This window comes from Equus caballus, chromosome 23 (genome assembly GCF_041296265.1).
Source record: "Equus caballus isolate H_3958 breed thoroughbred chromosome 23, TB-T2T, whole genome shotgun sequence".
Taxonomy (NCBI): Eukaryota; Metazoa; Chordata; class Mammalia; order Perissodactyla; family Equidae; genus Equus; species Equus caballus.
The window spans coordinates 40,655,742-40,670,498 of NC_091706.1; the positions used below are offsets into that span (position 1 = coordinate 40,655,742).

At 43.5% G+C, this 14,757-nt stretch overlaps 1 protein-coding gene and 2 pseudogenes across 1 annotated transcript; all 3 read right to left on the reverse strand.

Moving 5' to 3' along the window:
• Positions 1-544: 544 nt before the first annotated feature.
• On the reverse strand, positions 545-3,893 carry LOC138920395 (spermatogenesis-associated protein 31D1-like; annotated as a pseudogene).
• LOC138920360 (spermatogenesis-associated protein 31D1-like) lies at positions 2,518-8,624 on the reverse strand. The gene is made up of 4 exons (XM_070248475.1): positions 8,336-8,624; positions 7,498-7,540; positions 6,852-6,912; positions 2,518-6,582 (listed from the first exon to the last, which is right to left on the reverse strand). The coding sequence occupies exons 1-4, from the start codon at positions 8,525-8,527 to the stop codon at positions 6,294-6,296; spliced, it is 585 nt and encodes a 194-aa protein (XP_070104576.1). The 5' UTR covers positions 8,528-8,624; the 3' UTR covers positions 2,518-6,293.
• LOC111770102 (spermatogenesis-associated protein 31D1-like) lies at positions 3,954-6,008 on the reverse strand (annotated as a pseudogene).
• Positions 8,625-14,757: the final 6,133 nt, after the last annotated feature.

Genomic DNA, 14,757 nt, shown 5'->3' on the forward strand with positions numbered 1-14,757 from the left:
ACTAAAAAGAAATGAAGAAAGTCTCCGTGAAATATCCGACTCAATTAGGAAATGCAACATAAGAATTATAGGTATTCAAGAAGGAGAAGAGAAGGATAATGGAGCAGAAACTGTGTTCAAAAAAAATAATAGCAGAGAACTTCCCAAACCTAGGGAAGGAGATGGAAATCCGTGTGGAAGAGGCTTCCAAATCTCCTAGATATGTCAATGTAAAAAGACCTACTACAAGGCGTATAGTTGTAAAACTGGCAGAAATGAATGACAGAGAAAGAATACTAAGAGCAGCAAGGCAGAAGAAAATAAGCTACACAGGAACCCCTATTAGGCTTTCAGCAGATTTCTCTGCAGAAACCTTACAAGCTAGGAGAAAATGGAATGACATATTCAAACCTTTGAAAGACAACAATTTTCAGCCAAGAATACTCTGTCCAGCAAAAATATCCTTCGGATATGATGGAGAAATAAAAACTTTCCCAGATAAACAAAAGCTAAGGGAGTTTGTAGCCTTGAGAACCCTCCCTACAAGAAATCCTCAAGAAGGCCCTCATACCTGAAAGAAAAAAAGGGAGAAAGGGGTCACAAAGCATGGAGTAAGGAGATAAATAGGTAGACAGAATCAAAATAGGATAGCAAATACTCAAGTATAGCATTAAAGATGAAGGGAAGAAAAACAGCAAATATAAAGATAATCTTGTCATTTTAACCACAAATTCACAACACAAGATGGAATAAGAGGGGAGAAAAACAACTTAGGAGGGGAGGAGGAGAGCGACTGAATCGGTTTAGACTATGGAATAAGAGGCCATCAGAAAAGGGACTATTTTATACACAAGATTCTGAATACAAAGCTCATGGTAACCACTAAACAAAAAAACAGAACAGACACAAACAATAAATAAGGAGAAAACAAAGCAACACATCATTAACCTACATAATTCAATGGGTAGACCAAAACACTCAGGACGAGAAACAAAGGAAATGCAGGAGAACTGGAAAATGAGTGATAAAATGGTGGCATTAATGAGCACATCTAGCCCCCTGACCTTGACTTCTTAATACGATTCTCCTTTAAAGAAATCAGGGCTACTCGGAGAAATGGCTGAACCCAGGGCTGATGCTGGAAAAAATATACGAGGAGCTTAAAACATTCTGTTGTGTCAGGAAGTATGAAATGCTAGAAATCAGAAGAGCACAGAAGTCAGATTGAATTAACTAGCTCAACCTGTTACAATTTTGGCACCAAAATAAATATTGATAATAATAGATTGAATCAAATCAAGTAGGAAATCAAGACTCTATTGATGTAAATAGTAAATAAGTAAATAAGTAAATTGAAAATTTGATGTGGAATGGGATATTTAATCTTAATCAGAATGTTTTAATTTTGGCTCAGATAATGTAAACATATATTACTAATAGAATTAAAAATTAATTTGAACAATACATCTCATGACCTAGAGGATACAGTCTATTTGGCAGGAATGCAATGGACTGTGAGAACTCTAGGATTTGTCTGCCTGGCATATTTTTCCATTTCATCCCCTAGTAGCTGACTAGCTATGGGGAAAATGAAGGAAGAGGAATATAGGATGGCTCTTGTGTTTCTTGCTTGGGTGTCCAGGTACCACTAATTGATACTGGGAATACAAGAGGAAGAGAAGGTAGGGGGCAGAGGAAGGCAATGGGTTAAGTTTGGAAGAATGTACATTGAGGACGTTTAACAAGCAGTTGGTTACATTGGCTTGAAACTCCGACAAATCCAGCACTGAAATAGCTAACCACATGAGTGGATAACTCATCTAAGGAGGCTAGAGAAAAAGAAAAGCTGATTGGCCCAGGTCAGAACCCTGGGTTAATCAGACATTTAGGAAAAACTTTATGCTGTTTGGGATATGAATAGGACTTTGGAATAGAACACTTCATAAGCAAGTACAATTATGATCAAACATGGTGAGCAAAATATTAAAATTTCAAAAAATTACAAACTACCCAAATGTCAACAAAACGTAGAATTTAATATTCTACCACTTAATAGGATGTTATCATCAAGCATGTTATTTATGAAAGTTTATAATAACAAAAATGTTTAGGATAGTGTGTTTTTCTTTTAAAGTACATATTATTTAAGCAATGTAAAAATAGGTGTAGCAGGGCCAGTCCCAGTGACCCAGTGGTTAAGTTTGGCACACTCCACTTTGGTAGCCTGGGTTCGGTTCCCAGACGTGGACCTACACCACTGGACAGTGGCCATGCTGTGGCAGTGGCCCACATTCAAAATAGAGGAAGATTGGCAACAGATGTTATCTCAAGGGGAATCTTCCTCAGCAAAAAAAATAGATAAATAAAATACACATAGCAAAATCTGGAAAGAGATACCTCAAAACGTTAACAGTAATTGTTTGAAGCGGGGAGTTGTCTATAAGGTTCTTCCTTCTACCTTTCCATATCTTTTGATTTGTTAAGTAATACTTTCTAATAAGGGAAACAGTCACAAAAAGAATTCTCTTCCACTCCTTACCACAACTTTCTGGGGTTGTCTGTCCTCGTCTCAGATCCATCTAATACTTGTAGGATAACTCTGGCCAGCAAAGAGAGCTTGATGGTGGCAGGACTTGCTGTTTGTCACTTTAAAGGAGGAAGACCTGTAGTGGGAAGGATGTCCCTGGAGAGGCTCTGCCAGGGCCTGCACTTCTTCTGCCTTCTGACAAGTTTTCCAAACTTCACCCCGGAGGAAAGTGGCTCTCTAGGGCAGATGATATCAGTCACATAAATATGCCTCACTGTCTCCTCTTGGAACTTCCCAGCATCTGTCTTGATCTTCTGAGCTTCAGTCGTCCTGGTAAAAGCAGCTCTGCTTTTATCTGGGCCTCTGCTCTGTGCAGATGACATGGGGATGCCCTTTTCGTGGGAATTCTCTTGCCTTTTGCATTTTATCCCAGGATAAAGCCATTGCAAAAAGGGCTTCATTTTTTTCTGAAAAGGCTTTCAGGAGGAGGCTGTCCCTTCTGTGATGGGGTCTGGGAAGACTTACTCCCAAGTGTCTCCTCTAATGCCATGTCCTGAGTAGGGAAACTCTTCCTTCTAGGTTTGGATGTCCCCAACCCTGCATCCCCTCCACCAAGCTCTTCTGCTTTGGGGCCCAGACGGCCCACTCTCTTTGCAGCAGGTGGGAAATTCTTATCTGGCATCTCCTTGAGACTTGTGTAGAGACCCAAGGCTCCTGCCACTGCTCCACACTGATTCCTCTATCCTCCAAATGGACGTGTAGCCCCTGGGTAACTCCCATGTGCCCCCTGGAGACACCCTGGGCATGAGTCAGTGAGGCCTTGTAAGTCAAGCTCTCTGAGGCAATGGGCCTGTCAGTGGGTTGGCCTTGGGCCTGGCTCTACTCCCTCTTGTCCAGTTTAGACTTTAACCCACAAAACAGCTGTTCTGTAAGGTCTGGTGATTTAGGATCTTGGGGAACTGAACTTTTTGGTGGGGGGCTTTCAGTGGTCACAGTAGGTTCTACCTTATTCTCATTCACCTTTACCATTTGGAAGCTTCCCAGCTTGCTGGTTGTCAAGATGTCACCAGTTTTTGATTGAAGAGCACCAAGCTCCTTGGCCCTGAATATCTCCCTGGACACGTTGCACATGGAAAAGGGTTCTGCGTTCTTCCCCATCTGTCATATTTCTACTGTATCCCTGGAAATCATACTCATCCTTTGGCTCATGTCCAGCCCCAGCTTGCCTTGTGGGCAGCTTTGGGGGACATCTGTTGCTATTCGAGTCTATCTCTGACTTGCTTTGCCTGTGATGCCATGTGTGACAGGCAGAAGAGTCTGTCTGGCACCCTTACTTCTCTGAACACCCTCTTGGTTGATACCAACCTCTTGGATGATACCAGAGCATGATTGTGTCAGGGTCCCCTGTCCTTCCTTGCCCACAGGTGAGGTGGCCTAGAAAGGACAATCAAAATGGGGCTGAATTTGTTTTTCCCACTTTGTTTCCATGAGGAGATTTAGAGCTTCCTCTAAGGGGCTTGAAGAGCCCAGATTTGGAGTCCACCTCAGAAATTGGGTTGGTTGAGGAGAGAAAGTGGGAATGGGACAAAGACTGGGATGTGCCATCTTTCAATTTAAAGATCTCTATGGATTCAAGGACCCTGCGGGAAAGGCCCCACACCATCCTCATACGAAACCTTTTAGTATGGGCTTCCAGCATCTCTTGCGCACTGGAATCAATTAAGGAAAACTGGAAGGTATCCAGGGAGTAGTGCCCACCCACTGATGGTGGCAAACTTCTCTGTTTTATCTGGGTGTGGGCTTTGTCAGAAAGCTGCAGTGTCTGCTTGATAGCATGCCATGAACTGTGCACAGTCCCAGGAAGCCAACCATCACTGATTTCCTCAAACTTCTTGCTCAGATATACTTCCACAACATTTTCAAGGTGTTTCTGACCTAGGCTGCCCCCCGAGGCCCTTGAATTTTTTTCTGACAGACTCACCATGTGACTGTTTATGTCTTTCTCAGAGTTGTACCCCAGATCCTTATCTGAAGAGCTCTCTGGGTCACTCAACAGATGAGCTTTTGGGCCATTCGTTGGGCTATGTCCCTGGTCCTTCCCCATGTCCTTCTCCAGCTAAAGCAGTTCTGAGCCCCTCTCATGGAAGCTTCCAGGTTGGCTCAATCCAACATTTACATTTTTGTTCACAGAGATGCCTGAGAGTCCATGATTGCTCTACAACTCAGATATCTCTGAGAAATCCCTCAGAGGCATCATCAGTGACAGAGACTCATGGATCCTGTGGGGCAGGCCCCACCGGTGTTGGATGAGCCCCTTTCGAATGTGATGCTCTAGTTTCTTCTGAAGCTCATCACTAAGAGAAAACTCTCCAGGAAGAATGGAGATTGAAATATGGGCCTGGGAGGCCCTGTGGTAGAGTTCGGAGTTGAAGGACAAAACTCTTCCTGAGATCTTTGGACCACAGAGGGTAAACCCCACAAACTTTCCTGTTGCTTCTGCAACACGTTCCATTCCAGCTGCTGAATTTCAGATGAGATGAGAGACTCTGATTCATTCTGGGTTCTATGGAAACACCACAGATCCTAATCTGGGGTAATGGACCCGATGGTAGGATTGAAAGTGGGGACTGAAGGTGGGCCTGTGCCTGGACCTGAGTGAGAGGTAGGGGCTGGGATGGGGGCAGAGTGTGAGGCAAGGGTTGAGGCTGGATTTCAGGCAAGGACAAAGGTAGAGGATGGGGAAGTACTGGGGATTCATGGTCCATGGAAGCATTCGAGGTTCTATTGAAAATGAAGATTGAGGAACAGTCACCAGAGACATGAATAGCAGAGGGCAAGGACTCGCTGTGCAGAGATGGGAGACCCCAGAAGAGCTGGATATGTTTTTGCTGTAAATGATCCTCTGAGGTCTTAGGATATAGGGCTGCTAGTGCAGGTGCAACTCCTTTGGTTTGCCTTTGCTGCTCCAAAAAGGAAGGGAGACTGCCAAGTCATGCTTATCAGCAATTGCCTCTAATGTTTTCCCTGAAGAATTCAGTTGGTAGTCTGCCCTAAGTTCTTTTGGAAAAGAACCCTTTCTCTTTGTCCCTTCCTTCAACATCAAGAAATCACTTCTCTGTTGGACTTGTCTCTCCCAGAGTGCCAGGACATCAGGGCTGAGAAACAAGAGGTGACCAGGCTCTACAAGGTTGGCTGCAGGGTCTCCCCCAAAAGAGGCCTCTGAAGAATGGAGGGCAAGAAACTCTTGATTGAAATCATATGGTGCCAATGTGGAAGGGAACAAGTCTTTGGCATGAGCTTGCCACCACAATTCAGAATTCTGAAACTGACAGACTTGAAGGGTCAGTGCCTCTGATTGTTGGGACATAAGTGGACAACCCACCAGGGCTATGTGGAGATGAGTTCTCTGGAACAGGGTTCAATAAGATGGAAACTGATTTAGATTGAGTCACAGGTTAAGGGCGGTCTGGCAGTGGTGAAACAGACAGGGTTGATGATACATGATGACAATCCAGTGAATCCATGGGATTCATGGTCTGGGAAAAATTTGGTAAGGGGTTGATGTCTTGGGAATGCGTGGGATCAAGAGAGAAGATGGTATGCAGAGATAAAGCGGCATGTAGGGGGAGAACAGGATCCACTGTCTGAGTGTCATGTGGTGGGAAATGGGGAGAGGCAAGGGGTTGGGGTGGGGAATGGTCCCCTAATTTGGAATCAAAGGGAGAAAAAAGTTCTGGTGACAGAGAGTGACCCGGTGTTGAGGGTGAAAGAAAGCCAGCTAAGGGCATCATTGGGTTAGGTGAGAGAGTGGAGGGCGTGGTAGGGAAGGCTCAGGCAGAGGGGCTGGTGTTCGGCCTCCTGGAGGGACTTCTGAGAAGGCAGAGGACAGAGTGAATGATGATTCAGTCACAGAAGCTGTGGAAACCGCAGAGGACACAGAGGAAGTATCATCTTCCATTTCCTCCAGAAACAGCAGCCGATTGACCTCAGCAGTCGCACTATTACACACTTCACAGAAGGGGTCAGGACATAACAGTTGACGAAAGTGGATGGTATCATGATGCTGGCCCAGGGGGCTGTGGGAGACAGGAGGTACAAAGCTACAGCCAGGCCCAGAACAAGAAAAGGAGGACCTGCTGGCCTGGCAGGGGAGGGGCTACCTGAAGCTTCCCATTACCTTACATCCATGACTTCACAATACACTCAATAGCCCTCACCCCAAGGCCTTCATTCACATACCTGTTCCTATGGCAACCCCCTCCCATGACACAGGCTGCACAGAATCCATGGAATTACATACAACATACTAAAGAGGGATCGGGAAAGAAGGGGAAAGACTAGTCACCTTTTCAGAATAGAAATCAGCTTCCTTTTCTCCTCTGTTTCCCTCTCATAATATCTCCAACCTGGGAAACCAAGAGACTGGGTTATATATAATGAAGGTGGAAGCATAGGTATTATTCCGGAGTCCCTTTTTGGGAGACCTTTGGGATGTTAGATTCTGAAAGCACCAAGAATCAGTAGATGAGGTCAAATGGTCAATGATAATATTAACAAGGTTCACATGTGTATGTTGCTTCATTTATAAAGTACTTTCGCATACGTTATCTCACGTGATGCTCAAAACCACCTTGTGAAGAACAGAGGTCAATGGTTACCTCAAGGAGAAATCTGATCATCCGGGAAGTCAAGGTACTTTCACAAAGCCAGGAGCCAGAAGTTCTGACTCTTGACATCTCACAAGGCCACCTATTAGGCAACCCACTGCCCAGGCCCAGCACTGCTTCATGCCCAGGGGTGGGCAGAGCAGGAATCTAAGAAGTGTCTCAGGTTCTACCTGCCTCCCCATGAGCCTCTCCTGTGAGGGCTCTATTGTCTGAGAGGGACTGTATCTAGCAACTGACATCCTCAGAGGTAAGGACCTGGGACCTCTTGGAAAGGACAGGAAGGGTCACCCTTGGAGAGCTCAAGTGGAATAGGCAGAACCTTACCTCTTGATGTTCCACCTTTCCTTCTCCTGGCTCTGCCCTGATGCTGAGAACAAAAAGAAAAGAATGAGGGGCTGAGGCTCATTTCTCTTGCTCCTCTCTCTAGGAAACTCAAATATTCATTATCCAAGAATAATATGACTCTCTGTTTTAATTAATAGAACTTTGTATTCTTTCTTTTTATTAATTTTATTTTTTTAATTGTAGTAACTTTTATTAATTTTTAATGATGATAAAATAATTTCAATTTTTCCTTCCTTGAAAAACTCAAAGAAAGATTTTTGTCTAAAAGGTTCACACTTGATATTCTCCGTCAGAAGTCTTTTGCTTGAAGAGGCAAAGACTCTGAGGCCCACAGTCACATCTGTGCTCCCTCAGATAGGACCCTGTATCCTGGGACAGAGCCGGGCTCCAGCCTCTGCTCAGAGGCTTGCAGGGGCTCAGGCTGCTTTCCTGATCTGCAGACACGCAGAAGTCTTGGTTGAGGGATGCCTGACATGGGAATGTGACTCATAGTCAACTGCTGGGAACTCCATTCTCCTGCAGAGATCCCAAACTCTCTAAATAACCCAACCCAAGACTACAGAATCACTGAGTATGGGATTTTTTTCCTGGAATCCTCCCCACACCCAGGTGGTCTGTGAGCTTCCAATGCAAACAGTCCCAGCTGAACCCCTAGCCCTGCCCAGCCTATTCCCCTGCAAGGATGATGTTCCATCCTCTATTCAGACTTCCCATCTTAGGTGTCTCTCTGAGGCAACCAAACGCATTTTAAAATTGGGAATAGAAATGGAAACAAGAATAAAGAATCACTCTTGGGGGTTTGCCTAGGGTCCCTTACCTTTTGGAAGTCTTTGGCTTTCCAGAAGGTTGGTAAAGATGGAATCCCCACCAGGTAGCACAGGAGCAGAAGGAGCAACCACCACAGGATGGTGAGGTTGGGGTCAGTATCCAACAATGCTGAGCCACAATTCAGACACAACTCAAAGGGGCAATTCAGAAATGAAAGAACATTCCATTGACTGAACTCCATTGTCTGAATCGCAAGGCTGCCTGAGACAACTGAGCTCTGAGAGCACAGGCACTTGACTGTAGTCCCAGGCCTGCATCACAGAGCACTGAAGAGTCACAAAGGGTTGCAGAGGTTGGGGGAGGGGACAGCATGGAGAGGTGTGCCCACAGCCCCTCCCCCACCAGCCCAGCTCTCTCCACTCCTCCTGGGCCCTCTAGGTCCCTCTGCCCTACCTGTCACCCTATTTTCCAACTCCACCCTTTCATCATATCATATATTTACCTTACTGAAAGTTTCTGCTTTTTTTATTTGTACCCCAGATATTACCTGGGTCTCCCTTTACTCTTTGGAGAACTGGAGTGGGTCTCACCAATTCTATTGCTTTCAAAGTCTGAAATGCTGCCTGGAATTTTTGCTGTACCCAGACATTTACACTCAGGATCATATATGTCCTCAAATCCACAGGAACCCAGATGTAGAACTTAAAGTTCTTCTATGCTTACTTGGTTTTGTGAATACAAAATAGCAGATTTTCGGTTTCTGTTTCAGTCAACCTTTACCATCTTTGAGAGGCTGGCGCAATTAAAATGAATAATTCATTATTCAACACTCACAAAACTAATTATATAAAATATAGAATAAATGTAAATAACTAAACCGTCAAATGATCTTGGGGGTGAGTTTGTAGCACTTATTTTTCTGAAGTTAATGAAACTTAAACTGTATAAAGACTTTCGGGACATGTTATACACACACACTCTCACACTCACAGATCCTTTGACAAACCAATCCAGTATTTTCAAATCCAGGAATAAAGTGTTTTCTCCTTTTGTTCCAATCTTTCATTTTTTATTTTGATCCTACTTTTTCTTAGTCTGCCTAAAATATAGACCGTCCCTGCCCTTTACAGGTGTACAAATCCCTGTCTAGTCCGTGCAGGTTGCTGTAATAAAAATATCACAGATTGTTTGGCTTAAACCATCAACATTTATTTCTCACAATTCTAGAAGCTGGGAAGTCCAAGGTCAAGGCACCAGCAGATTCACTGTCTGGTGAGGCCTGCTTCCTGGCTCACAGACAGCTGCCTTCTCCCTGCAACCTCACATGGTGGCAACAGAGGTGCGGGAGCTCTGTGAGGGCTCTTTTATGAGGGAACTAATCTCATTCATGAGGGCTCCTCCCTCATGACCGAATCGCCTCCCACAGGCCCCATCTCCTTATACCATCACATGGGGATTAGGGCTTCAACATATGAATTGGGGGGACACAAACATTCAGTCCATAACACTCCCCCAAGGCCTGGATAGCTTACATTGTAGGAAGCTGTGGAGCCCCTCAGCCTTCCGCTGGCAGGGTGGGACCCAGGAGTGTCAGAGCCAGGGCAGAATCTAGTCTTGAGCAGCCTCACCTGAGTGCCCTTGGGGGCCCAGTAAATCTGAACTCTTCCTCAGAGTGCCTACCACGAAGAAGGCTGAGAAGCTCTGTCTATATGATCATCCCCACCTATGTTCAAAAATCAAGTACCTGTCACACTTTTTCCAGGCTCCTCCTGTCAGCTTTAAATAATCCCAGTATTTCCCTCCCCTCTTCCTACATCTTCTTTTCTAAACTCTTTATCTTCTTGACAGCTGTCCTCTGAACTGTCTGCTGATTTCTCAAACTGTGATGCCCTTGATTCGACCCCACGGCCCGCACTGTTCCTTGACCTCCTGGGAAAGGGTGAGACAGCCTTCAAGCCTGGCAGAGTCTCCTTTCAATTACGCAGGAACGGGTAATCTGTCATGAGGATAAAAACCTGCCAAGAGGCACCACTTCCTCCCAGCCTTGATATGCAGCCTCAGCCAAGTTTTCATTTAATACATATTTACTGCTGGAAACTAGGAGACACAAGTAAGTACCTGTAAGTCACAGTCTCTGTCCTTAAGGACCTCACGGTGCAGTTTTAGGGAAAAGCCCGGCACAGGTCAAGAGTGACACAACTGCGCAGGAGACGCCCCAGCACATTTGTAAACTGCCAAGCTATCTCGGGAAGAGATCAGAGAAGGGACAGATGCTATGCGTGACAACTGCTCAAACACACCAGGTTCCTCAGGAGGGCGTCCATGTGGGTCTCCCCTCTCCAGTTTCTGGTACAAATTAACACAGATGGTCAAAGAGCAGCTTTTCTTTTTCAAAAGGACATGTGTTGGCTAGATGTCCTTAACATATATTTGTGTGCCTTAAAGTAAAACCTACAAGAAGTTTCAATAAAAAGACTTTTCCCCAAATGCTAATAAGATTCCTTTTCTCAACATGGAACAAGATACTAAAGGTACAACATTTTGGGTTTTGTTTCTTTTCATACCACCAAAAATAAACTCCTTTGAGTTTAGTAGGAGAGGTTCATGGCACTTGTCCTTTCTCCACTAACATCAACTGTAAATAATAAACTTCTTTGTCTGCTTTATAAAGCGTTTGACTTTCAGCACTCTCACTGGATTTTCACAACCACCCTGGCATGTAAGCGGGACAGGTGTTATTGTGCCCCTTTTATCAAAGAATAAAACTGAAGCTCAGAGGTGGTGAGTGGCTTCCGTAGATCGTTCAGCTAGTGAGTAGCAGAGCCCTGACTACTAAGTCCCCTACATTCTCAACGCTTCTATTTTAAACAAGATTAATAAGCGGCTTCTTAAAATAAAAAGTATGCCCTAGTCCTAAAATTAAAGCACTTGTGCGGCTGAGAATATTCACCTTCTCCATTAAATGCTGGCAAATGTGCAAAGTAAAGAAAAGCATTTTTGTTATTCTGTCACTGCTTAGGTACCTTTTCCTTTTCCCTCTCAGCACCAGTGTCTTTATAGGTTTTCTCTATTGCCCTCTTAAAACTTGCTTTCAAGAACTATATTACATACGACTCTCAGTCAGGTATATATGAATAATAACAGTTTAAAATGTCATCCCTCGCAGGAATACACCTCACACATTTTACATCTCTCTCACCCCTAAGCCTTGTAACGAGCTCTCACCAGAACATTTCAGGTAGCCATCCAGAGGTGGCAGAGATGGCTTGTTGGTAGAGTGAGATCTTCTCCTCACAGCTTCATGACATCTTCCCAATTGACCAACGTCACCACACAGAAGTCTGGTCCCAGATTTCAGACTGCACTTGGTTATAATGTCTCCAAGGAGTATTTTCCAAAAGCTCGACTAGAATAATATGCTGCTATTGGAGGAGAGTCAATAGAGATAAGTCATTAGTTCAGGATTCTCATGCGCTCTCAATTTTCTAGGGACAGTCCTCTCACATCCTGACCACTGTCCCTGGGATGAGCCACATGGAGGCAGCTGTTTTCAGGACACCAAAGGCCTGAAGGAGAGCAGATTCTGGGACAAAATCCTTGAAAATGGCATTTAAAACAGGTGCACGATGCCCTTCATTCGTTCACACAACAAACTTTTATTGAACTCTACCCTGTAGCATTTCTAGTAGAAATATCAACAAAATAAGACATTGCCTCTGCCCTCGGGCAGGTCACAGTTCGTAAGTGAGACATGCAAACAACTCTAATCAAGGGACAGGAACTGTAAAAGAAGTAAGAAAATGAACACAGTGAAAACACAGATAAAGGAGCAATTAATTCTCTTGCCTGGAGGGAGGGAAGAGAGGTGTCAGAGAAAACTTCAGAGTTGGTGCAAAGCGAGATGGGCCTTGTGAGGTTGTTGTCCCCTTCTCCTCTTCCCCTTCCTTCTCCTTCTCTTCTTTTTCCTTCTTTAGACTTTATTTTTTAGAGCAGTTTTAGGTTCACAGCAAAACTGAACAGAAAATACAGAGTTCCTCTATGACCCCCACACACAAACACCCAACCTCTCCCACTATCAACATCCAGCACCAGAGTGGGACATTTGTTACAATAGATTGACCTATATTGACACATTGTTATCGCTCAAAGTCCATAGTTTACATTAGAGTTCACTCTTGGTGTGCTAAATTCTGAGTTTGGACAAATGTGTGATGACATGTATCCATCACTGTAGTATCACACAGAGTAGTTTCTCTACCCTAAAAATACTCTGGGCTCTACCTATGTATCCCATCCTCCCCACTAACCCCTGGCAACCACTAATATTTTTTACCGTCTCCAGAGTTTTCCCTTTTCCAGAATGTCACTCACATAGTTGGAATCGTACTATGTAACTTTTTCAGATTGGCCTCTTTCATTTAGTAATATGCATTTAAGGTTCCACCGTGTCTTTTTCATGCCTTAATAGCTCATTTCACATTAGCGCTGAATAATATTCCATTGTCTGGATCCACAATAGCTGCTTTATCCATTCACCTTGGACATCTTGTTTGTTTCTCAGTCTTGGCAACTATGAATAAAGCTCCTATAAATGTTCCTTTTTTAAAAACCGCTTTATTGAGACATAATTAACATACAATACAATTCACCCATTAAAAATGTACAATTCAAGAGCTTTTAGTATAGTCACAATGTTGTGCAGCTATCACCACAATTTTAGAACATTTTCATCGCTCTAAAAAGAAACTCTATTCCCCTTAGCCTTCATCCTTCAATCTTCTTATTCCCCCCAGCCCTAGGTTGCCACTCGTCTACTTTCTCTATAGACTTGTCAATTCCAGACATTTTATATAAATGCGATCTTACAGTATGTGGCCTTTTGTATCGGGCTTCTTTCACTTAGCATAATGTTTTCAAGGTTTGTCCATGTTGTAGCATGTATGAGCACTTCACTTCTTTTTATGGCCAGTAATATCCCATTGGATGGATATACCACATTTCGTTTATACATTGATCAGTTGATGAACATTTGGACTGTTTCCACTTTTTGGCTATTATAAATAAAGCTGCTATGAATATTTGTGTGCATGTTTTGGTCTAGATGTATGTTCTTCTTTCTTGCTTATTCATTTTTGCAATAACTTAAAGTCACACCCTGTCTAAGCTTGGTGCTTTCTGATATTTTGTTCATTAACCATGTTAGACTCCCTATGAAATGAGATCTTTGGGGTCTAAATGCAGTGTTTATCAAATATCTGGGTGCATCAATTCATCCTGCTGCCAACACTCTCAAAATTAGCACTTGAATCAGTAGGAATGAGGTAATGCATAATGCTTACCATTTAAAAATAATGAACACCTTATGTTCTCAAGGTTCTATTCTTAGAAAGTCAGAAAGGGGTGTGGGAAGAGGAAGTGCAATCCAGCCAGAGGGAACATGAGCAAGCCTGTAACATCTATGAAAGTACATATCTGGTCACACTAAGGCATAGGGTATGTGCCTGAGAATGAGAGTAGCAAAAAATTAGACTGAAAAAGTAGAAGAAGGCTCGATTGTGAAAGACTGTGAATGACAGTTTAAGAAGCTTGAACTTGTGCTGATGGCAGTGGGAAGCTAAGGTTTTCATAAACAGAAGAATGGCATATCCAGATCTATGTTTTGGAAAGATGACTGACAAAAGAGAAGCTGGTTAAGAGCCAGGAAAAACAAAGAATTGTTGTCCCAGTCTTCCCAATTAAAGTCCCAACATTCAAGTGAATGGGACCAGCTCAGGTCATAAGAACACTCCTGAAATAATTACTGGGAACCAGAGAATACTATTGGCCTAATCTAAGTCAGTTCTACTCAAAGTGTGGTCCACGGACCAGTGCCTGTTCCCACATTTTTGTTACCATCTGCAACAAGATAAGCATAGAAATTAAGGATGGTTAGAAAATTTTATTGCACTTGACAAGACTAATTAAATCTAATAAAAAATTGAGGCTTGTATTTTGTATGTCTTTATTCTGCGTGTCATTTTTCCGGTGATCATTTATATTGTATTTTACACAAATATCAGTTCACAGTGGATGGGGATGTGGGAGAGAAAGCAAACTGGTCCTTCACCACACATACTTTGAGGAACTACGGTCTAATGTACTTGCTCCACTGTGAAGCCTGGCGGCAAATCAGCATTCTGGAAGCACTCAGGGAGACTTTGGGGAGATCTTTCCCTCTTGCCATGAGAGAGGACAAAAACAACTGTCCACTAAAATTGTGGAACTGAATTGGGAGAAAGGAAAGACACTTCCAGACTTATTCTAACTCTCCTACTTTCTCATGCTTTCTTCCACAATGACCTCCCCTTATTCACAGTCCCTGGTAAGAATTCACTCTGCATAAGCTTTGGATATGGCCATTTTAATAGGCTAAACATTACATGGCCATTCACCTACCCTCCCCACTGGAACTTTGATTATAAGAATCAAAGC